The sequence below is a fragment of the Crocodylus siamensis genome, chromosome 5 (genome assembly GCF_052110815.1).
Source record: "Crocodylus siamensis isolate JL-2025a chromosome 5, ASM5211081v1, whole genome shotgun sequence".
Taxonomy (NCBI): Eukaryota; Metazoa; Chordata; order Crocodylia; family Crocodylidae; genus Crocodylus; species Crocodylus siamensis.
Window position 1 is genome coordinate 50,921,487 of NC_143399.1, and position 25,277 is coordinate 50,946,763.

The following is a 25,277-nucleotide window of genomic DNA, read 5'->3' on the forward strand; positions in this document are numbered from 1 at the left end:
GGATATTCCCACAAATCCTAGGATAAACAGCTTACTGCCTCTGGCCCTTCACCAGAAGGTTCAAGATATACAAAACAATTTCCTCTTTCTTGCCTGCAGTTGCATGGAAAGGGAAGGCATGCATTACACAGAGTTCAGTACTTTCGGGAAGAGGTATATCCTTCTCAGCACCACTTATACTTTAAAAATCTACTGAGAGCCTCTAATACCTGTATAGGCCACTACAAGGTTTGAATTTTAAGTAGCTTTCCAATATCACTGCTGTACAACCTAAAGAAGCAGAAGTGAAAACAGCCACACATACAAGGGCATCTTAGAGCCATACAATAAAAAAGAAAAACATAACAAAAAAATACCAAACAATCTCTGACAGATCCATAATTTCTACTTCATTTCTGGCTAATAGTGGAAATTAGTCTTCAGATAGTTGATAAAATAAACCTATCTATTCTGGGTTAGTACCATGATCTGTGGCCAGGCAACTACTTCTACTAAAATTGATTTTCCTTTTTGGCAACCAATAGGCCAGTCAATAATAATGTTGTTTGAGAAAGATTGAGTCATGAGGGAGATGAACCTTCCCTGCCATTTATTATGTTTGTATTGTCTCCATTTGAAAAGGGTTTTTCAATAAGAATGCGCAAAAAGGTATTACAAGGGAACAGCTACTCTGTGTTCTGGTCTCTGGAAGCCCTCTGACTCACAAGCATGCTAGCATCCAAATTGACAGAAGAGAGAAAGCTCCTGTCTGTTAAAGAAAGGTGGCAGGGGTAGTAGCAGCCAAAGAGCTTTTCTTTTATAAAATTAAATTGGTAATAAATAAAGCACAGTGATCTGCCCAAAGTGTCCTGCCCCAACATAGGATGGGGACAAGACAGAAAAGGGGGGCTCTTGCTAAAAAGTCTTTGAAAGGCAAAATCCATGCATGACTCCTGCAAGATGTATGAAACTGGGCGCATATACACCTGCACTTCAATGCATGGCAGCCTATTTTACTGCACATTAAAACATCACATAAAAAACTGTGGTAATACGCTAATGTGCAGTAAAAATAGGCTATTGTACCTTAAGCATCACTAAAAAAGCGTGCTTTCACTCACAGTAGGGCAGCCTAAAGTGCATTTATTTAGTAACTCATATTAGAGGATGCATCTACACATGTGAATTAAGGGTGCACATCTACATCTGTGTGCCCTTAATGTGCATTACAAATGGTGAATTTAGGCTATTTGCACTTAATTTTGATACCTGGAAATGCAGGTATCAGATTTTGGTATGGATAGTTAAAGTGCATTAATGCACATGTAGACACATTAAAACATATTGATGCTATGTGTGTGGGCTGACTTGAGACTAACTTGAGTCTCAGGTCAGTCCACACACAGCATTAATGAGATTTAATGCCTGCACATATAGGCGCCTGCCTAAACTCGCTTAATGCGCATTAAGATAATGCAGATTAAATTTAGGCTTGCTTAAATCCACATGTGGACATGTTTACTGGTACTAAATTTAATGCACATTAGGAAAAGTACATTAATGAATGTGTAGACATGCACACTGAGAGGGAAAGTGTCATCCTCTGTGAGACACTAAGAGGCATGATTTTACCCATCATGCTGTTCAGTGGCAGTGCTTTGACATGCCACACAGAAGACCTGAATTCAATCTCCATCTCCCAGGTTAGTAAGAGCCTGAACATTTCAGATAGTTCACTCAGGCCCTTGGTGAGAAAGAAAAGAAAGTATCTGTTGAGGCATCCACAAACAACAACTCTAATTAAAAGGTTGCTGCTGGTGGATAGAGTTTCACAGTTCTGGTTGGGAAGTGGCAAAACATCTGAAAAGTGTGATCTCATAGAAGAGATTTCACTTTTGAATCTTCAGGACTGACTCCAGCCAAGCAGAAACTCCAAAGAACAAAAACCAAGAGATTTCCCTCAAATGAGCATTTCATTAGCATTACAGCAATCTGTAAATAGCATTATTAGCAAGAAAAGCCACAAATTACCACTTCACACAGAAAAGACCCTAGGGTACATTTCAATGAAACTGTAAAAAGATAAAAAGCAAAAAAAAGTAGAAACCAATTTAAACCATCCTGTATAGAAAAACAAACAAACAAAAACACACAGATATGTCAGAATTCAAAGTCTATTCATGCTAGAAGCAGCCTAGATATACAAAACACTTTTATCATGTGCAAGTGTTATATAAATACAACATTAAGCTGCACAGTGAAACACTTCAGTGTCCAAAAATGCAAACATAAAAAGGTGCAACTTCAATTCTGGCTCTACTGGGCCTGGACTGATACAATACAGCGTTTATTATATGATCATAGTCTGTAGCCCAAGTAATACAATTTTATCTGTAACCACAGACATATAACATATTTGCTTAAATCCCAAATTACTTTGAATTTAAGATGACCCCCAATAATTAGATTCTATGCACGGAAAATTATAAATTTGTTATAACTTTCCATATATGGAATCAAATTACTAGAGGGTTGTCTTAATTTTGTCACCTCCACTATTGTGGTGGGGAAAGCAGACCCTTGCCCCTTACTCCCCCCCCTCATGTCTGCCCCCTGCCACCTGTCCTCCTCCAGTGCCTGCCTCCCCACAGGCACTTGCCCCCCTTGCCACCACTTACTCTGTGTGGTGGTGGCTCTGGCTCTGGCCCTGGCTTGGTCAGGCAGCAGTGGCAGTAGCAGCAGCCCCAGTCCAGGGAAGACAGCAGTAGTTTCAGCCCCACCATCAGGCCCAGGTCAGAGCCTCAGCAGCTCCCCTATTACTGTGCAAAAACCCTGTACTTCCCCCACTGCATGCCACCCTTCCCCACAGTCTCCCCTTCAATCCCCACTCCATAAGCCCCTCTCCCACATCCCCGCAAGAGCCACCCCAGCCCCATGCCACAGCTGCCACATGCTTGAATCCAAGCAGGCCATTAGCTGAATCCAAGATAAGGGCATGTATGACCTAAAAACTAACCGTGAAATATGTTAGTCTGCCATAGATAGCTATTCCAGAGTAATGCCTCATGTATTCCTGCCCAAACATTTTATTCCAGATCATGCAGTCTACTCAGTGTCCACCAATGATGCTATTGCTGAGTAGCTACTACAGAAATGACTAATTACTGAATGTACATTAAGCAACAGACAAGGTTTTAACTATGTACTCAACCTTAATTTTCCTTGTCCTGATTTCTAAGTATTGACTTACACTATTCTACCTTAATATGTTGCATAAGCATACAGCCTTGCATTTGTTTTCCTACTTTTCTTCTTTAAACCTCATGAGCAAAGACCAACCAATTCCTTTGATTATCTATCAGTAGTCTCTGAGTTTATAGTCAGAGAATAAATCAGCACGGATCTGGGTTTTCCGTTTCCCATGGAGAAACAGAGAAAACCACGGATTTCCCATTTTTATCAGAGAAAACACAGATTTCTCCTTTTAGCAGACAAACCCACAGATTCCATGCTTTTGCAAACAGCTCTGCAGGCTGGCTGAGCTCCAGCCTGCAAAAGCTGTTTGCGAACAGGGCAGGAAACCCCAGCCCTGCCCGGAGCGGGAGAGGAAGGGAAAGGGTGGGACCTGAGACTCTCAGTCAGCCAAGGCCCCACTTGGCTCAGCTCAGGGTCACTCTTCTCCTGGAACCTGAGGTAAGTGGGGCTTGCAAGGGGCTGGGAGGGTTGCAGGTCATAGCTGGGGGGGCACCGGCAGGGCTGAGGAGAGCCAGATTTGGGGGGGGTTTGTCAGAGAATTTGTGATTTTTTTTTATCAGAGAAAACCAGGATCCCTGATAATCAGACAGTCAGGCAAATCTCAACTAGTGTCAATTAGTAACTCAAGCTAACTATGTAGGACTTGATGTCTGCTCAGGTCCCTTCCGACCCTATCAACTCTGAAACTAGGCAAACAGCTAGGGAAGAGTACAAGACTATTGCTCGGGTACGCGATGATGAAGTCAGGAAGACCAAAGTGCAGTTGGAAGTTACAGCTAGCAGGGACATGAAGGGTAACAGGAAGGGTTACCCTTCATGTCCCTAGATCCATCAAAGTGTATTTTCAGGAAAATACTACTGAAAATCTGTTCAGTAATTTTACAGTTATAAAATTTCAGGTATATATAAAAACAGTCCTGAAAACCAAGATTTTCACGTGCTGTGCATTCATCAACTGTATGTGATTAAGTGTACAAAATATTTTATATTGACAATATTGCAATTTTAAATAAGTTAGAATTCTGGAAAATTGAAGTCACTATAAAGAAAAACAAATGATAAAGACTGTAAATACTGTAGCATTATGGCAAATGTGAAAGTCCAATACCAAGTTTCACACTCCAAGCCAATCAGCACTGCCGTACTACTTCCTAAAATGCATTACTGACTGACTTTTCTTAAGCAAGAACAACATGGTTTTTACACTGGCCAGGCTCACAGTCAATCTAAAGGACTTTACTTAGAACTTCCACATACTTAACTTAAAATTAACCTTTGTGCACAAGATAAAGATGAAGATTTCAACTTAAAAGATGGATGCATGCTTTGGGAAGTCATCAGCATATAAAAATTGGGATGTAACTATAAAACATCAATCTTAACAAACTGGACATGAGAAAGACCTCTTCACTCCATTAGAGGAGACAGTTATATAGAAACCAAACTGGAAGTCTAGAAGGTGAGTCTAGAAATTATGATTTTCACAGTACAGCCATATACTACATTTTCTCAGAAAAGCATATAAGGAATATTTGCCAAGTAAAGTCCTATCAGCTGAACAACAAATTCCCCGTTTTTATTGTATTTATAATTCAAGCAGAGAGCTGCTTGTCATGCTCTCTATATCATTTGGATGATTATTAGATCAGAGTTTACCTAATCTTCTTGAAAACAAACAGCAGTAATTCTTATATGCATCCTATATTGCTCCACATGAATAATGGCAAATCAGATATGACCTCAGGCACAGAGGCTTCATACATACGGAATTTACATTTTCTAAACATTCCTATGCATATCCCATTGAAGAGTGATTCTCAATCTTTCCTATACCAGGACCTTCCCAAGTCTAGTTTCCCAATTTCATCAGCTTTCCCCCTCCCACTTGGGGCAGCTGCAACCTCCTGCACCTTGTTTGCAACCCTCAGGCTGAGAACCTCTGTACTGGAAATAATACATTCTACAAACAATAATACTGTACAAGGATAAGGCACTTTTGTGGCTTACATGGCAATTGGGTTTTGTTAAAAAAAAGAACACTTCGTGTTACTTGCAAATAAAGAATACAGTGCATTTACAGATTCATATATTCAAACATTGTAAGGCCAGAAAAGATGATACTGATCATGTAGTTCCACCTCCTGGATAACTGCACTGTTAAGAACAGGTGTCCCTTCCTTTGCTATGCTGTTCGAGAGACACATTTCTAGCCTAAATCTTTCTAACCTAAAAACACCACTACAAAGCTGTCCTTAGACAGATTTCTGAGGGTGTTTCCAGTGCAGTTCCAAAATACCACACAACCACCCACTTAGAAATGGCCTCTGGCTCTGAGGATTTAGGTCATTTGATTATATAAAGGTCCCTTTTAAAAAAAAAAAGCAAAGAAATTAGTTGTGCTTTTGCATCTCCTTTCTTATTGTGATCACTTACCACTTCTTTTCAAATTTACTGTTAAAGGTAATTATGCATACTCAAACAACTGAATGGACATGGCTTTTCACTGGACACCAATTACCTCCTTAAAATCCCATGGTTCCCACTCTGCTATCAGTTGTTGTCACCCTCCTGGTTCCTAATCTATATTTTATCACTGATGTTGCCTTTATTTCAGTTGTGCTTCATGAGTGAATGAAACAACACCTGATGACATGGACAGTGGATGTTTATTACAGAACTGTCCCCTTGGAAGACTGACTACTGTGCCTACACTGAAATATAAAAACTCTTAGGGAAGGCAATTCATTAAAACAATAGTTCCACTAATTCAAGCCATTAATGATTCTCTTATGCTTAACGCCCAATTCTTTAGAATCCCACACATTAACTGATAAAACATTTGGTATACACACAAACACACACACACACACACATTTTATATATAGGTTTTATTTTTTTTATATATATGTGTGTGTGTGTGTGTGTGCGCGCGCGCGTGTGTGTGTGTGTGTGTGCGCCCGTGCGCGCGTGTGTGTATACCAAATACATATATACACATACATACATACATATATGTGGAGCTTTTTCAGTGTTTATGACCTATTTGGAAGCTAGTTTGTCCTCCACTCTTACCTCCTTTTGGTTTAACTTCAAAAAATTCTCAATTCTGGGTTTGGGATACTATCTCCTTCATGACAGAGGTCAAGATAAAAAAAGCTTAAGAAATAAATGCTGGGTCATGAAATCTTGGAAGTATTATTACAATTTATATATGACTGAGGAGGAAGGGAGAAAAAAAAAAGAGAGCAAGAGAGATAGATTGACCGACCGACCAAAAAATTGTCTGCTTTCTCTGGGAATACATCTGTGTGCAAACCAAGACCTTTAAAAAAAAAAGTCTCCGTTAGTACTTAGTGGAAAAAAATCAAAGATTGATTTTCTTTTTATAGCTATTATTAACCTTTTGTTACTGGCCAAAAATAATCTGGTTAGAAAACAGCAATACATCAAAAAGAAAGAGAGAGAGAGAATTTCACTGAAAATGAATGTACAGAAAAAGTAAAGTTTATCTCCCCTAAGTCCTGTCTTCTCAAAGTCAGATTTTTATAACTAGAGAAATGAGACACAAACATATCAAAGAGGTTAATTTTCAGTTTGATATTTTTGTAATCCAAGCAGAACACATTCACCTGAGACAGCAGCAAAAACAGACAGAGATGTGCGATTCCATTTCTGCTGGCCTCAAGACAGCAGTGTTTATGAACAATCGCAACCTAACTGGACAGTAAACTAGTGGGTGGGTAACTATTCTCACTGTGAAACAAAAAGCCACAGACAAATCCTGCATCATTCAAATAAATATTGGTCCCTCTTTGAAAAAAAATGTTCAAGTATGCTACACAACAGAACCCTGTGAATCATGAACATACACCCGCATATCTATTTACTACACTGGACAAGACAGAAGTGCAAGCAAGAGCCATTTTAAAAAACAATTATCAATCATAGTTCCAGCACAACAATGTTTGACTATTTCTGAACCTGATTACAGGTAGCAAGGCTCAGCCATTAATTGCAACAGTGTAATGTGTCCAGTCTACACGAAGATCCTATTCTAACCGCCACTTGTCAACAACACTGACATCCAAAGCATAGACTGACCCAACCCACAATACTATGTTTAAAAAGTGCTTCTACTAATACATTAATTTTCTACTATGCTTTATTGTTTGGCAAGCAGAAGTTTCTTCCAGTGATGGAATTTTGTTTCTATCACTGTGGAGTCTTTGAACGCTCTACAGAGATGAAAGGATGCTTAAAAAGTTGACAGAGGAAACTAATTTATTGTGTATATCAACTATAAAACATCCAGTAGGTAGGAAATATCTCTGAACATTAGTACTGGAAGTCAGATGTGAATTAATAACCAAGAGATGAAAAGACTGCACTTTTTACAAGGAAGAAGCTTCATTGTAAACTACAAGGCTCACTTCGTATCTGTAGGCATCTATACATGTACTCCGGGGTTGAAGGGGGCCCTTAGAGCAGCTCTAATTGAAGTGTGCACAGCATCACGCGTATTCAGCATCCCATGCTTCAAAATGGTGGCAGAGGTACTTGAATGAAAGCTCGTTCAACGAACTTTCATTCAAGCACCCCCTCCACCATTTTGAAGCGCAGGGATGCTGAATAGATGTGACATGGAGGTTTCTGGAATGCGTTCATTAACACCCTCCAGCAGATGCAATTAATTGGGTCTGCTCCAATGTGTATTGATTAGCATGTGTTCTAGCAGACATCTGATGTGTAGAGGTGCCCCCTATTTGCTTTGATGGCAATTTCTAATGGACCTGTTCTCTTTTCATTCATCTCATGTTAGGTGGCCCCTTCATAAGAAATGCACTGAAAAGATTTGCTGTGGTATCTCAAGGGGTTCATACTTCAGTATAAAGTGCTTTGTAAAGAGACAACACTATAAATCCTCTCAAAACTATCTTCCACTCATTGCTTACCTGGCTGTTAACATCAGCTGCATGATCCAGTAGTACCGAGACCAGCTCCTTGTGTCCTCTGTCACAAGCCCAATGGAGCAGAGCCCTACCCTAGAAAGATCCACAAGAAAATGAACAAAGTCAGCTGAAACCATCATAGAGAGTTCAACATCCTATTATGGGAACCCTAGATGTCATAACCAACTAAACACTGAACATTTAAAAAAGCACATTAAGACTGGTCTACAACATGTCATACCCGTATTATTATACAGCAAAACCAGGAATTTAAATCCATGTTAGAAGACTGACATATACCCTGGTGTTGCAATCATTCCGCATGTAAAACTTCAACTGAAATCCATGAGAGTTAAATGGTGAATATAAAATAGGAAACAAAACATGGCTTTTGCCTCGGTTTCAGGTTTAGGGTTTTACTTGATACCACTAAATTTAATGGCAGCAGGGTTTCAGATGATAAGGCTAAGATCTTCAGAGATGTCTGAGGCATTTGGACTCTGTATTCTCTATTAAAATTAGTGCAAAGTGGATGTCCAAATCCCATAGCAGCTTCGAAACTCTCAGCTTAGGTCACTAAGATTTGAGTAAATAAAGTAGCATCAAATGTGGAAAAGTCATTCAAACCTTGCTGTTGTTGACTATACAATCCTTCCCAATCCCTTTCCCAAACTGTTCTGCATATGAAGCCACTGAATGCACTCCCAGAAAAAAAACTGCACTTATTCCACCCTCCAGATTACTGGGGCTGTGATCACTAGTAGAAGTTTAGTTCTACCTATCTGTCAAGGACATTGGAAATAAGTAGCTAAGCGCTGTTCTGAGGGCTGATTGACAAAACAGCTTAACATCCTGCTGTGGGGAGGGTGAGGCTGTCATGTTCAGAGGATGGAATGTTTTTTTCCACATTAAACTCAAATCCCTGCTTTATGCCAATTTTAGCAGGGATTAAGCAGATAGAAGATGGGGTAAAAGATGGCATTAGAGCAAAGAATGCCTCAAGAAAGCCTTTTTTCCCCTTTCTCTCTCATTTAAACTCTTCCCTTGATTTACATCTTAATTCACTTAATTAAAGGAGAGGCTCTTTGGGAAAAATGTATGTCTGAAAAGGAGGGCATCCAGCAATTTAAGTCTTATAAAATATCCTTATTGCCTTTTGTAGGATGACTGACACCCCTCTCAGCCTGCAAAAACCTGCTTCAAATGATCAAGCAAAAGATGTTGGGGGGAGGCAGAAAATTCTGATGTACAAGTATCCTATACAGGCCCACCCTAAAAAGATATGATAGTACACATCCACTACTTGCAATTTTACCATCTTTTTTCATCCCATCACCCATGCTAACGGTGAGCTTATATCACAAAGTTTGCTTCCAGTTCAGAACATTTCCAAAGTGTGGGGTACTCTTAATAGGGAGTTTTGCCTTTGCACTGTAAAGAGGACAGGGCATGGCTGCAAAGTCTTGGGCATACAAGCTCGGTTTTGACTTCTCTCTCCTCACACAGGTCTAAATGAATGTCCATGCCTGACAAATATTTTAATGTAGTTGGAAACCACAGTACAGTTCTTCTGTCACCGTGTCACATGTTATATTGTGGCAACTACACTGTACACTAACATTGGAACTAGTTATCCTCTTATGTACATGCAGAGTCCAATTTATCCAATACAGGTAGTAAGAGAAACTTTCAGTGAATAACTGTAAAACATTTCCTATGAATTACAGTAGATTTTATATCTTATCTGTTCATTTAAAAAATGTAAGCAAGAAATATTTGTAGATAGATGTTTAGCTTGTCAATTATCTGTAGTTCCAAAATAACACGTACACTTTATAGCTGTTCATTTAAGCTACCTGTTAACACACATTTCCCTAGATTTAACCTGGCATTTTACATGCCTGCAAAGTTGCTTTAAAACTCACATTACCAAAAAGCTAGAAATCATAAATGTAACCTGTAATATTTTCACACCAATGTGTATTTTCCAGTGTGCTATCCAAATATCTGCAATACTTCTAAACTTAAATCAGGCTATGCCTTGTCATATATCTTCTAACACTGTAGTGCTGAACAAGGTAAGTAAGTCATTAATCTATTAACAGGAATTGTATGCCAAAATTCCAAGCCACTGTGCCAAAATTTAGAGGCGGGGCAGGAAGACACCTGTGACAATCTTACTCTCACTTTTCATGTTGGATATTTTTCAGTGGGGTGGCGGATGTAGAACATTATTTTGAGTATGGAAATACAATCACAGGCAGTAAGCATTTTAGCACACTTTTTGACCTGGCAATTATTTTTTGTATCACATTATTTTAATGTAACACTAATTAACCTTGAATTAGAATGAATTTTCTGACAATAACTTTCTATAGAAGTGCAGATGACATCTGCATTAGTACTTTTTAATGATTAATGCTCTTGCACTGAACATCACAGGGAACATCTGAAAAGAGGAAAGTAGAACTTTATACATTGGTAAATACTGACAGTCAAAGCATCTTAAAATTAATCTCTGAGCTACTGATGCTTTAAATTTTTGGTTTGGACTGTGTAGTTGCACAAGCTTCTATTTGGTATAGAAGTTTATTCCAGAAGACAGAAGCACTTTATTTACAACATACCAAAGGTCTATGAGTACTTCTCATGCATAACATAAATGAGATTCTTTTACTATAAAGGAATAGTATGGTAATTACACAGAAATTATCAGGTAATTACAGGACAAATACGTGAAGATTTTCAACTTTTAAAATTGAATTATTGCTTTAGATGTGGAGCCCTATAATGTTGGTCTGTCATCTTTAAAAAGAAAAGTATATTATGGCTTTGTGAATACTCTGTTTTGGATGAACCCAGTAAGTAACAACCTAAAGTATGGCAACAGTACTGCCTTTGGACACAGAAGTCAGCAGTTTTGAACCACTACAGAACTGATGCTTTCACATGGTAGAAGGGGGCTGGTGCTGCTAAACATGCCGTCTTCTGGATGAGACAAGAAAATGAAGTCTGATCATCTGTAGTCATTAAAAATCCCCTTGTGCTTTTTGCAAGATTATGGATTTAAGGTCTTGGGCCAATTCCACTTTGGGTAATTACAGTCTGCTTACCTATATATTTCCTCTGCAATTCCAAATGGATACAATATTTTTCAATTAGTGTCCTAAACTGTTCTGCACTGTAGTTGTGTGCTATTAAAAAGCTGTCATATTCCACCTGAGGAATAGCTGCATTTTAGTAGCAGGTGAGTAATCTCTAAATACAGCCTGTAGAACACATTGAGACCTGAAAAATACTATATAAATGTAAATTATTAACACGTAGTAATTAGCTTGTGACCTATACAAGAATAATGAATGAGTAATTTGAAGCAATATATAATTGATAAGGAGGTGGACTGTTCCCATGGAAAACTCCCAGTACTGTCACTGTATTTTAAAAAGTGCTTCCAAGGTATTTGTGTATTATAAAATAAATCATTATCCACAGTTCAAATTAAAAAAGATGGGAATGTTGACACATATTTAAAACTTATAGCAAATTGGATGAAAGACCTTAAGTCTATTTGTTTCCTTTGTCTACCATCAAAACATTTAGAGATAGATGAACACAGAATCCCACAAATTATGGATCTTGGATACAGCCTGTGTGCACCTTGGTAAATCATCCAGTCCACATAGCAAATAATTTATATGTGCTGTTATAGCGCTTGCCCCACACCACAGGAGGATTTGTAAAACCACAGATTGAGATTTCTTGGAGTGCCTCTACCATTACAAGCTGATTACAACAAAAATGTTCATCAGGTAATAGTTAACCACAGATGTGCTTGAATCAGCACGAGCCGTTTAGTATGTGAGAGTGCTACAGCGACATCCTCCTTTGATTAAATGCAAACAAAACCAAAGATGCTCATTTCAATTCCTGTTATAATCTGGAGCATACAATGTTGCTGCAGAAGTTATCCGAGACAGTGCATTTTTCCTGCCACACAAGTCTTGAATAAAAAGCATAAATTTAGCCCCAATGCATTCATTGACCCTGCCTCTTAAATCTTCCATGCCTTACTTGGGTTATCATTGCCAGCTTGGCCGGCTTTTGTAACAATCTCTCAAGCCAAGAGCATATAAATTTTGCTCTGCTAAGAGTCACAATTTGTTCAAAAACAAAATGGGGGAGGGGCCACTGCCTCAATTTTTTTTAAGTCCCAGTAGAAGCACAGAGAGAAACAGAATTAAACTTGACAGAGACAAAAAAGGGAGCACTTCTCAGTACATAGATACCTCTCAGGATAAAACTACACCTATAGGTATTTGATTCAGAATCTAATTTGCTTTCATAGATCAATCATTTTGTGAATGTGTTAGGGGCACGAGGCTGGTGAGAATAAATATGAAATAATATCTCTTAACTGCCCTTTCTCCCATTCTTCCTAGTATTATGTATTTATTTATGTTGAGAGCAGAAAACAAATCATTAACATTTACGGTTTCAAACCTCCACTGACAATCTCGCAGGCGCACCCACAGGGCTCTCAATGCAGGTCTCCTCCTGTGCAGGACGCTTTGTAGAAAGTTTTGTAAATGCTTAAATAAACTGCACCATTAATGCATTTGGTTTTTCATTTGGATCTCTATAACAGAGATACCAGCAATAATTTTAAAAGGGTGTCCACTCAGAGCTTAATGTGATCCTGACACAAGTTACAAACTATAAAATTAAAACAGAGGACCTATTCTAGAGAGAGATGTGTTATTTTTAGTACTCTTTCTGAAATAGCTTTGGCTCCAATAAGGAGGATTTCTCACACTGGATTTTTTAGATTTGGATTTTTCTTCTTTTTTCTTAAAAGTGTAGAATAGAATAAAAAAGAATGAGCTTCACAAAATGCAAGCGAATGTAATTATACATAGTACTAATACAGTAAACAAAGAAAACTGAACATTTTAAAAACCCAGTAAAGTCTGTATCGTGCCCACTGAGGATATGCAGACTCATGTACAGTTTAGCACAGACCTATGTAGGGTTTTAGCAAATCCTGTCCCATAACAATTTACTATAGTTACTCAAATCTAACTCAACCCTGAATTTAAGCTGACCCCCATAGTAGAGGTGCACTGATATATCGGTTGCAGATCAGATCGGCGCTGATAAAGGGAAAATTAACATTATCGGCTATTGGCTTTTTTTGACCGGTGTAGCTTATAATGTCACCGATAAATACAGTATGTCTTCGGGCCGGGGACCCCGGATGCAACATGCATGCACCCAGCCACATGCACGCATGTGGCCAGGAAAACAACCAGGCAGCATGGAGAGCAGTGCCCTGCAGGTAAATCTGTCAAGGAGAAGGGGTGTGGGGGTGGGGGTAAGGGGCATAGGGGGACAGATTGAAGCCCCCACAGTGATGAAGGGAGCGAGGCAGGGGCAGAGGCTGGGGCACTGCCCAGCTAGGACAGGGAATGGGACCCAGGGCCAGGACCAGGATGGAGCTGTGGGAGGCTTTTCGGGGGGGGGGGGAAATCAGTGCACCCCTACCCAATAGTTAGATTCTATATATGAAACATTTATAAAATGTGTTATAATTTTCCCATTACTGGAGGTTTATCTCAAATTTGTCCCTCCCCGCACTGCTACAATTGGGAAAGCTGTGGCTGGGGGGTGTTAATAAAGTATTAAGATTATACCCGCAGATGCTTTATAATACACAAAGTTCACAGTAGGGCACATCTCTTAAGAGAGACTCTATTAGAAAAAGGGTCCAATTGACTTGTGATGTGGAAAGGGGTTATGGTTTTCCAACACTAGCACTGGACGTGTCATCTCATTAAATATATAGTGACAATTTGTATTCATGAAAATGAGGGGCTAATAGTGTATTTACTCACATACCACACAACTTTTTCCCCAGAAAAAGCTATCCAAAATTGGGGTGAGTGTTTTAAGTGAAAGAGCCAATTTCCATGCCAAAATGGAGGTATGAGGATGCAGGAATGGGTGTTGGGGCTGGCTCTCTCCAGCTTCAGCGAGCTAGAGATATACCTCTCTCACGGGTGTTGCCAAATTGGAGGTAACTTTTGGCTGGCCAGCCAAAAGCTACTACCAGTTCAGCAGCAGCTGTTTTATACCTCTAGCTTTTCGGCTGAGCAGGAAAGGAAAAGTGTGCAATGCAGAGGAGTAGGTTCTGCCCCAGGTCCCTGCAGCCAGAATTCAGCTATTTCCAAACCTTGGAAAAATCCTCTCTCTTTATTCTGCTTTCCCAAACAATATGTGTGTCTTATTTGGGGCATGTGATATGCAAGAAAATACAGTGGTACCAAATAAAACACAAGTTCATTTTTAACTGGAGCTAGCCAGACTTCCTAACAATCTGCCAATACATTTGCAGACATACAGAACAAAATAGCTAACATGCCTGAAGTTGTCAAAGACTTCTCTATAATGGGGTTTGTACAGGCAGGAATTTTTTGGTGACATTCCTTCAAGTAGACCTTTTGAAGAGCTTACATCATGGCACTGAAAGAAGATGAACAGCAGATAGTGTTGCTCACCAACTGCCATATACAAAGAACTGTATTACTTTAAAAACGCTCTCGTCTCACATGCATCCTCCTTGAGAATTAAGACATTGACAGTTTGAAGTATTAAAATAAGCAGTTTCTAACAGAGCCAAAACACTAAAACAAACAACTGAAAAAGAAAAAATTTCTACAGCAAGATAATTACTGTGGGTTACAGTTCCAGTTGCTCAGATATGTTCAAGCTTGGCTGGGGCTTGAACATATCCCAGACAAAACCAGGGCTGTCTACCAGCAAGGGAGGCGTCTCCCTTCAACACATCTTAGAGTAGCCTTTGGGCTGAGGATGTGGCGCTATGCATTAACATTGACCTAACCCAGTGATGCTCAACCATTTGCCCCTGCAAGTCAGAGGAGTGGTGCAGGGCCAGTCCATGAGCCAGACTGAGCCCCATGCACCTGGATTGAGCCCTAGGGGCTGAGCATCACTCCCTCCCACCCCCATGCATCAGAATTGGGCCCCAGGGCCTGGCACCTTCCACTCTTGGTCCCCCACATGGGACTGGCCCCAGCAGCCAGGTGTCACCCCCTCCAGGCCCTGTGTGCTGGAGTTGAGTGCACAGGGCCCGATGCTCCCCATGGGTCTGGAAATATGGCAGCAGGGAAATGGTGGTACCACTCCCCTGCCATTCAGTTTCTGGACCTATGAGTGTTCCATGTGCTGGATGATATGTCACTGTTGGCTTAACCTGGTCTTCAGGTTGGGGGTTGAGAACCAAAAAATGGTCCAACAAAATTATATCAAGCCTTAATGAAATTATCATCATTTGAAAATGAAATAAGCATCTGGCTAAAAACACCCACAAGAAATTTAAACCCAAATGAGAATTTTCCAGAAGGTCACAAACTTCTGAAGGATCGTGGCTATAAAAGAGGGCTTTAAATCAAAACCAAACAATGTTACCATGAAGCCACAAGATACACACTGCTCATAAACATGAAAGTACATGATCTGAAAAGCAAACATTTATTATAACAATATACTGTGGACAGTGAGAATAAATGTTCCTTCTGGATTTAAAACTTTTACTGAATGACTATTCTGGTTATTTAATTGTGTAACTATTGGTCAGTAGCACCATTGATGGGGCTTAGTAGTGCTGTTGCTAAAGAGCCTCTGTCATATCTCTGTTCATTTATGATGTGAAATTCCAACCCTGATTTTAAACTCCCACCCTTTCCCCCTAAAAATTAATTCAGATGAATTCCTGATTAATAATAAAAGGCCTTGCTATCAGCATTCAGAGCCCCAGCCGGGGATGTCATGGCTCAGAGGGCAGAAATCTGCTTAGAGCTACAAGAGAACCCAACTGAATTTGTGGCGTCTCAGTCTATGAATGTGTAAGCACTTCATCTGTTCACCAAAATACAATGTGCTGAGAAGCAGGGGTGAAGGTAGCTGTATGTATTATGGACCAAGAGCAGAGATAGGTGGCAGTGTGCAAGAGCTGAAATCACCGTGGCAAAGCTGAGACATCATTAGTTACATACTGATTGAACAACAGAGTGTGTGTGTGTCCATTCAAGTGTTTGCTTTTACCATAAGGGCTTGCACTGAAAAATAACACCAATTTGTAATTCAGATGCACATTTCTTTCTTGATGCTTCCATCAAATTTTGTCATTTCTTCCCCAGCTCAGTGATTCTGACTCTGAGAAACAGAAAAAGCACTGGACGACGATCACACTTTTTTGTCAAGTTGGCAAACCCAGTGTTTCTCTTCAGGTATCTGTCTGGCTAATCGGAAAGAGGCAGTAATACAATCCAAATGAAACACCAGCCAGCCTATCTGGTCTGAGGCAACAGAGCTTCTGATGGACTCACAATAACCCTGACTAACTTATCCTGGAACAGCCTGGCAGAAAGCACTCACTTTCCTAACCAAAATAAATTTTTCCTTACTTGTCCTTAACCCAGCTAAGTGCACAACAAAGGGAAACATGGCTACCAGACATCAGTGTAAGATCCATTAAGCTCTTACTTCACAAACCCCAGCTGGCACTTGTAGCAGGGCACTGGGGTGTGCCCGCTCCTTTAAGGGAGCTACCAGCCTGCGATACTGCTTCCAGGTGATGCAGGGAGCAAACGAGAGGCACATCTGACTGGAAGAGGACTCAGGCTGGAGCTATATAAGCTCAGAGCCCCAGTAAGTCAGGGATGTAGCCCTGCCAGCTGAAGGTTAAGAGCTCCAGGAGAGCTACCGAGGGCTGCTAGACTGACTTTTCTGTTGCCTGCAGGAACAGTGAGGCTTGGGAGCCCTACCTGGGAGGCTTGCCAGCACAAAAAGGGAAGGGAAGGTTTTCCCTCTTAAAGGGGCAGAGGGCTTGTTTCCCCTTTGGTGTTTCTGTTATAGCTCAGGGACTTATGGTTTCAGTTACAGTTTCACACTGGTGGTTTGGGTTGGGACTGTAGGGGTGGTATATAGAAGTCCCATTAGTGCTCAAGGGGCACATGATCACCTTGAGTTCTGCCAGAGACCAGCTCAAGGCATGAACAGCTGTAGAGCCTGGAGTGGGCAGAGTATAAGGCCAGGGAGGCAAACAGGGACCAGGGGTCTGGTATCTGAAAGGGCCAAACCAGACCTAGTGCCTCAAAGCCAGGTCTGATACAGTGGGCCTAGGCTAGAAAGCCTAACTGAGAGTACAGGTGTGGACGTCAGGGAGCCCGAAGCCCCAACAAGAGAACAATGTTATTACCATAACACCTGCGAGGCTTGGGGAGTGATATAAGGAAGGGTTGGAGCCAGGCAATTAGTCCCTAAGGCTTGAAATGCCCTGCGATGGCACTGTTATAGAGTGAGGCCCAGTGAGGGGCCTGAGGAATAATGAGGCCAAGAGAGGGGCCTGAGGAATAGTGAAGAACAGTAGGATACCAGGAAACCCTAGCAGGGATTCAGCCAAACTGGGACCCATGCAAAAGCCTAGGGGCAACCTGTTTTTTAGAATCATAAGGAACATCAAGGCATGGCAGACAAGATAGAAGGGAGGGCACCCTATGGGCAGAGCGAGCCATGGTCACAGAGCTATCAGGGGGTGTCATGGCTACCCCTGGGACCCCAATGTGCTAGGGTTGCCAATATCTACAGGAAAAAAAGAAACTTCCTGGTACTGTTATGCTGTTATTTTTAGTGGTCCATCCACCAGAAACCTAGTTAAAACTAGCAAGGTGGTATTATTTGCTTGGATGGATTACACTGCTGCCTCAATTAATAGATGTCTGATCAAATATTTAGTACCCGGATTACAAAAATTCTAAAACAGGAATTAAAAAAAAAAGTCTAGGGTCATGAATTAACATGCAAAACCATCAAAGGATCAACATAAGCTTTTCTTCTCATACCTCCTCATCTTTCAAATTCACATCCACTTTTTTGGATTGGATAGCTTTAGTTACACGGTCAATGTTGTTTTCTCTGCAGTAATCAAATATGTTCTTGTCCTCCTCCCTAATTAGGAAACAAAAGTGGAAAAAGATGTTGTCTTACTATGTAACACACAAACTACACACATTAGATGCTACCTTTACTTGCAGATGCATTAATTTCAACACCCTCACTGGAGTGGAACAGATTTCCAAAGCTGTCATGCAGAATAATGTTTCTCAAAGACAAGACAGCACAGCCTGTTTCCCTAGAAAGTAAAAGTTAGTTTGAACAATATTGTACAAGAGAAAGAGAGAGACTTTGCTTACACTAATAAACTTCCAGAAGGAATCCAGAAAGTTAGGCTATACAAGACAAACTCATCCCAGGCATAAGTCACTGCAAACCCTGCAAATGAAAGTAAGGCTAAATTTGGTCCCTCCCCTTATATATGTAGGAAAGCCTTCATTCAACTTTCATTCACTTTTTTTAGTCTTCCTTTCTCATACACAGTGGCAAAGATATAGATATATATCTATATCTATAAAATCTTCTTCAGAATCAGTTTCCTCTTTGCCAGATTCCTCTGCAGAGGTTCCAGTGTTTTGAACATTACGAAGCACTGCAGAAACACTGGATATCTCAGAAAAGAGCCTCCATTCATAGACAGTTCTCTACAAACAAAAAGAGTTATTAGAAAGGAGATTCAAGATATTTAATACTATTCTATTATTCCATCCAGGGATGGGTGGGTTGGTAAGTGTGTGTACACATGTGTGTTCGAATAAGAGATTATTCAAGGCAGCACTAAAGACCCTTCACTCTCCTAAAGAACCAGGTGTACTGCCCTTGCCAAAGCTTCCAGGAGGGGTTGCTGAACTCAGAACACTAAGTGAGATCATGCCTGGTGCAGCTGTGCTCAAGCACTGTTTAGTGTTATGGTAATATATCCTTTGGGGTGAAGTTTGAAAAGGGATGTGGTATAAGGATTTCAGATTTTACCTGCAAATCCCACTGATGCACAATGGGAGTTGCACAAATAAATCTAAAACCATTACTAAGAACATTTATCTCTCTAAGTCTAATGCACACAGAAGACCCAGCTGTCATCCTCCAGCATACAAGCTACACTGCTGGGCATGATAAAGCTGTTCCATGATGTCATAAGGGATCTTATATACAATGTCTATAAAATGTCTTGTTACCTTTATGTTAAAGATGTTGTTTCATGTTGGCTGGCAAAAACAGAAGGTTTAACATGTTGCAACAGAGTACCGCATCACTCCTCACTAAAAGAGCCATTTTTAACTCCAACATCTGCAGCACCTTAACCTGCCAATTTCCCAGCAGGAGAAAAGGACTGAATGAATGTGTATCTGCAAACTGCTGTACAGGCTGCCCCTCATCAAATTTCAGCCTGGTGCTCTGATATATGAATACAAGCTTTATGTCAATCTGGCCCTGGACAAGAGTTTAAGTGATTGTTTGTGGACTGACTGAAAGTAAAATAAAACACCAGTCCTCAGCCTTTATGGACTTTCAAGAATTTCATAAAAGCTGTGTCAACACACAAAAGTTCTACCAGATTAACAGGACTGGTCTGGTTACAGAAGCATAAAGGTCCAGTATAGCCGCGGTTATGTCATATACAAGTGCCTATACAAGTATAGCTTATTCTCTTATGTAAAAAGGGATATGCTACACCAATTTAAGACCCCTTTACACTGCCATAACTCTTTTCGCTAAGAGGTTACCAACTCTAAGTATTTTGTTGGTAAAAAAAGAAAAAAAATACAACAAACCAAAACAGTTTGCAGTGGGGGAAAAAAAATCTGTAAGGAGGCCAAAGTAACCTCTCCATTACAAAATGCATGACAGTGCCACATAATTTAAGAAAAGCATCTGGTTAGCTCTCCCACTGTGCATCCTGATTTTCTGTAACTCAGTTCTATTATGCCACAGTATATGATTAATCTAGAGCAGTAAGTCTCAGTTGGGTTGTCACAAGATCTTAAGGAGGGTGATGTGGGTGGAGGAGGTAAGCACTTGCCCTCTCCGCTGCCTGGCCCCTGTGTAAGGAGAAAAGCACTGTAATAAATAAAAGTTTAAATGGGGTGGCATTATATTTAGAAAAGTTCTGGACTGAGGGGGGATGAAGTCTAAAAAGTTTGAGACCCATTGACCTAAACGAACAGCAGAACCCACAGTTCATAGTCCTGAAGAAAGTCTTCTATGAGAATGGAGAACTTGCTGGAGTAGGTTCGCAACCAACAGGGAGTTTATTAGAACAGGAAGAAATAGGATGCAGAATGTGATGAAACAATTTCAGGAAGACTGACTCCATGTTATCAAAATACAAAAGAACTTATCTTATTTGGGAATAGTGCACTGACCTTACTTTGCCTTGGAAGGCTAAGATAAACACTAACAAAATGAAGCAGAAACTAAAGATGATGATCCTTGCCATCCAATGAGGGATGAAGAGAAGCCCTTGGCAACAGAATTGTGACTGGTGCTTCAACAGAAATGAGAATATAGGAAAAATGCTGGTAGCATAAATAAGTACCATCTCTTTACATTCTGCTACTAAAACTTAGAGATATTAACCTAGAGATTTACATATGGAGTTTTATACAAACCTTTGTCCCATCTATTTGGCTTGTCTGTATTGTCTTCTTTCCTAGAGACCTAAGGAAGGGTACTGTGGTACCTGAACATACTGTTTAAATCTATCCCAACCATGAAGTTGGTCCAATAAAAAAAAAAAAAAAAAAACAATCACAGAAATCTTTGCCTCTTGCACACTTACTGGACCATAATGGCTACATCGCTTCAACAGTACTCAAGAGTACATACCCTTTTATGAAACTCCCTCCTTCTCCTATAACTGAAGAAAAGGGGTCTGCACTAGAAAACTTGCACCCCTGATCATTATAACTGCTGTATTTTTTATCTGAACCAAGATAAACCAGAACAATCTAGAGTACAGTTGGTAGTATTATATAGGATACCAGGAATATTAACATCTTAACTTGTAAAGCACTTGTACTATGCACAAAGCTATACTAGCAAGTGTGCTTCATGCTGGCATGGGTAAAAACATCCCATGAGTAAAACAAGCTCTCAGAAAAAAAGAAGTTTTGTCAGCATAACTCTGGCAGAAGCCTGAGGTGTAGCCAACACAGCTGTACCAGTCATGGACCACTACTACTCTCAAAGTCCACACCATACCAGTACTCAAAAAATAAAAGCTTGGTTCCAAGAAACCCAATCTGTCTTCAGAAATTTTAGAAAGGCAGGTCCAACCTTACATGCTTATACACATACTGACACATAGGAAGTAAATATAGGTATCTCTGGATTTCCAGAAACTGAGTTCTTAAGAGATTAACAGAATAGTCTTTTCCCAATCTGATTCAAAAGAGATGAAGACTAATATTATCTACCTGTAGTATAACAATTAAGACTGCTCAAGACACAGCTAAAAAAGTACCGAGAGCCCCAGGTAGAGAAACTTGGAATGATGAGGGGGATTTTTTTCCTAATGATTTATCCTAATGAAAAACAGTGTTTGCCAAAGTATTGTGTAATATGTAGATATTACCAGCCCAATTTTTGGTGGATAATCTGCAAATGGCTCAGAAACCCCTTTGTGATGGATTCAACAGAAGCTAAAAAATAAGCAGCAGAGAGGAAGAGATAGCTGGGGAACATTGTAAGGCTGCTGTCTGCATGGCATTGAAGGAAAAAGGAAGATTTAAAATGATTACCTCTATCAAATGACTTCGAACAAAACTGAGTTAAAACATAAATGTTATCCGTCTTATTTAAGATATCTACAAATGGTAAAGACCACAAAACTTCAAGCTAATGAAATATATAAGGTTTATTATTAAAAAGAAATAGGAATGCACTGAAGATAGAAAAGATGTGAAAAGACAAATCTTTTGTTTCCTTTACAGATTATTTCTATAGTGCTATAATCCATTTTGCATTTTACTGACCCAACGTAAAGAAGATGTAGAATTAGTATTTTATTTAAAGATCACCTACCAAGAGGGAAAACTGCGTCTGTCCCCTTGGCTTTTTTGGGTTTTTTGATGACAGCTGAAAGGTTTTGTTCCCTGCAGACAAACACAGTAGCCAAAAAATGTTTCTCTGCTCTCTGCCAATAGCTCTGAAAGAGGAATGTGAAGTCCAGTTCGCCTCCATTTTGCTGAAATCACTGGAAGCAGCAGACCTGGAATGGGGGCTTCCTTGAACCTTAACTGAAGGTAAACTGAATTTTGAATGGACAGATCCTTCCTTCCACCCACACAGAATATGCAAGTTAAACAGTTTTAAACCAAAGATTCTAAAGTAGCTTTAATTTTTAAATATTGCTAATCAATTAGACCTTAATTTCTCTCAAACTTTACCATTATAAACCAACTGGCTCTTTAGTCTTTCACAGAGAGTTCCAGGAAAGGCAAGGTAGGGAGAAAAAAAAAAATATTAATTTCTAAATTTTAAAAAGAAAAGGGAAAAGAATTATTTTCTTTACCTTTAAAACAAAGCAGTGAACAGATGCCTATGCTCCATCACTATCAGCAACCTTTTCCCTTTCTTTGGATTGATCCTAAATGGTTTTGTGCAGAAGGATTTGGCTGAAGAATGCCACCTTGCCCAGGAAGGGCCTGTGTGTTGCAAACAGGTGGCTTTGCCCGTCTGCTTGGCACAGTGCCGCCAAGCATACTGAAACTCAATGAAGCACAGCACAGGAGGCAAGCATGGAGCCAGGAGACACTTGCAACAGCTACTGTTTATGTCAAGGCCCTCTCCCCCAAGGGACCCATTTTCACATAATCTATAATTATCTCTTCGCTTTAATCGCCTCGTCACTTCTGAGGCTCTCCTGGGCACAGGAAAAGGAAAAGCTCATTAACTGAACCTTTTCTCCTCTCTCCAGCCACCCATAGCTTTTAATTGCTTGGTGTTGTTATTATCTATCAGTGCAACTGGGATCATTTTCATAAGAAAGGGAGGTGGGAGGGAGGGAGGCAAGCATGTGTCCCCGAGGTATGCACCACAGACAAACCTTTGCTTTCTCAATTATTTATGCCAGCTGAGGTTTTACAGGCTGAATAAATCCATAACTCAAGTTTATTTTGAACAGTCAGGTTTCCTCAAGGGAAATGTTGCCCACTTGCCTGCACACTTGTGTGCTGTCCTCAGAGAGTACCTGGGACATAATAAGACATGTGTCATCCAGTTCTCCACCCATCACAAAAATGCATGTGCATTTTGGAAGATTAGCAGCATTGTATGATAAGGGGCAGCAGGGAAACAGTCGCTCCCATTCATAGATGTTAAATCTCCTTAAGGTGGAGGGCAGTGACCTAAAGAAAACATATGCCAGGTCAATGTTTGAAGAAGGAACCCCCCCCCCCCCCCAATCCAGATAGAAAGGACAGATGCACATGTGCAAATGCATACAGACGAAAATGAAAACAAAAACAATACAAGTTGTTGCAACAGCCATGACAACATAATTTTATTAACATAAGCAAAAGAGTGGCTATTCCTAGATGCCACCAAGAGTAAGAAGTGCCTGGATTTTTAGGTGTTTTGTAAGAAGGGCTGTGCATAGTGCAGCCTGTTTGGTTTTCTCCAATCAGAGGAGTTCTTTCAAAGGGTTTTATAACCCAACATGTGTGTGACAGACATCTGTGGTGCACCCACTCTGCATGCACGCACATACATAATACCAATCGGAGTCCTTTATTCCCAAACCAAGAACACTCGGTCCCATTTTTATACCTAATTCCGCAGCTTTGTGATCAGTTAGGACTAAAGCATTCCCAGGGAAGGAAAAAAACACTCTTAATCACTAGGATGTTTTCAAAATCCATTATTGTTTAGAAACAGCAACTTTACAAGTGCATAGTGGAAGAAGCTCTTTAAAATTCTGCAGGCCTTTGTGCCTGACCACACGCAGTGACCTCTGGTATTTTCTGCCAAAACAGTTCATTTGTCTCTCAGAACAACTAATCAATTCCAGAGCCCATCAATCATTCCAGTTTTGCACTAGTCTAGTCTAGCTCAGAGGGGGCCAGATGGCTGACTGTGTTAGTGGGATTAATAAAATTCTGATAGATTACATGGCATCAAACGGACTACAAAACATGATGGGGACTATCAAATCTTTGCACAGGAGAAGGTGGGGGGAGGGGAATGAGGGTGTAGCCCATCATTTGTTGACATTTTAGTTCTTGCTTTATGTCTAGCTCCTAAACTTATCCCCTAGACCTTAATCAGGGCCTCCTCAGAAGTACACGTGGCTCAAAGGGCTCTTCCTTTCTTCAGAACATATTGGAGTGGTTGGGTGGAAATTTACATTAGAGAAGGGCATCTTTCTTAAACAATCCCCAACACAACCAATTTAACTCAGCTCAAACTCTCTCAGCATTATCTAACTTGAATCACCAATTTAATCTAATCAGAAATATAAATAAGAAGAATGAAGTCTGAGAAACCCAAGATTTAAGGAACAAATCTTACATAAGTTTAGGTTGCCTGCACTATTATAGAAGAATTGTTTATGTTAAATCAAAAAGAAAATGGCCTGCTAGCAGCATTATATTATTACACACTCACAGAATCATAGAAAAGTAGGGCTTCCTACTTTGGACAGATCCTCCAAGTCCATTATCTAACCCAGGGGTGTCACACTGATGAGCACAGGGCCAATTCACAGGCCAGAGCAGGCCCACAGGCACATGCTATGTCCCGTGTGGGTCTGATCAGATGAAGGGGCACTGGGATCCAGATAGTGGGTCTCTGCTGGACTGATCTAGCCCACTGGTTGCATTTTTGACACTCCTGGTCTATTAACAAAACTACACAGTCAAACCTGCCACAAGACAGCACTTAACTGGCCATAGCAAAGTAGGGGACCACAGCAGCGAATGTCCTGCTGCTATAAAAGTTGTTAAAATATGCTCAAGAGATCCCAGAAAGAGGGCCACACCTCCAGCTGCAGAGGAAGGCAAAGCCCCACAGAACCCTTACCAATCTGACCACAAGGTAAAAATCCTTCCTAACCCCAAACAAAGTGACCGGTCTGACACCAAGTGGAGGGACAAGAGCCCCCAGCTAAGAATCTACAGGCTT

General features: G+C 40.3%; 1 protein-coding gene across 1 annotated transcript in view; it reads right to left on the reverse strand.

Moving 5' to 3' along the window:
• The window catches only part of ACBD6 (acyl-CoA binding domain containing 6), a 131,514-nt gene that overhangs the window by 55,810 nt on the left and 50,427 nt on the right, over positions 1 to 25,277 (reverse strand). The window contains exons 5-6 of the mRNA XM_090048912.1: positions 18,104 to 18,209; positions 8,187 to 8,276 (exon numbers count right to left, since the gene is read on the reverse strand). Of these exons, the coding sequence (XP_089905038.1) occupies positions 8,187 to 8,276; positions 18,104 to 18,209 (196 nt within the window). The remainder of the gene's footprint in view (positions 1 to 8,186; positions 8,277 to 18,103; positions 18,210 to 25,277) is intronic.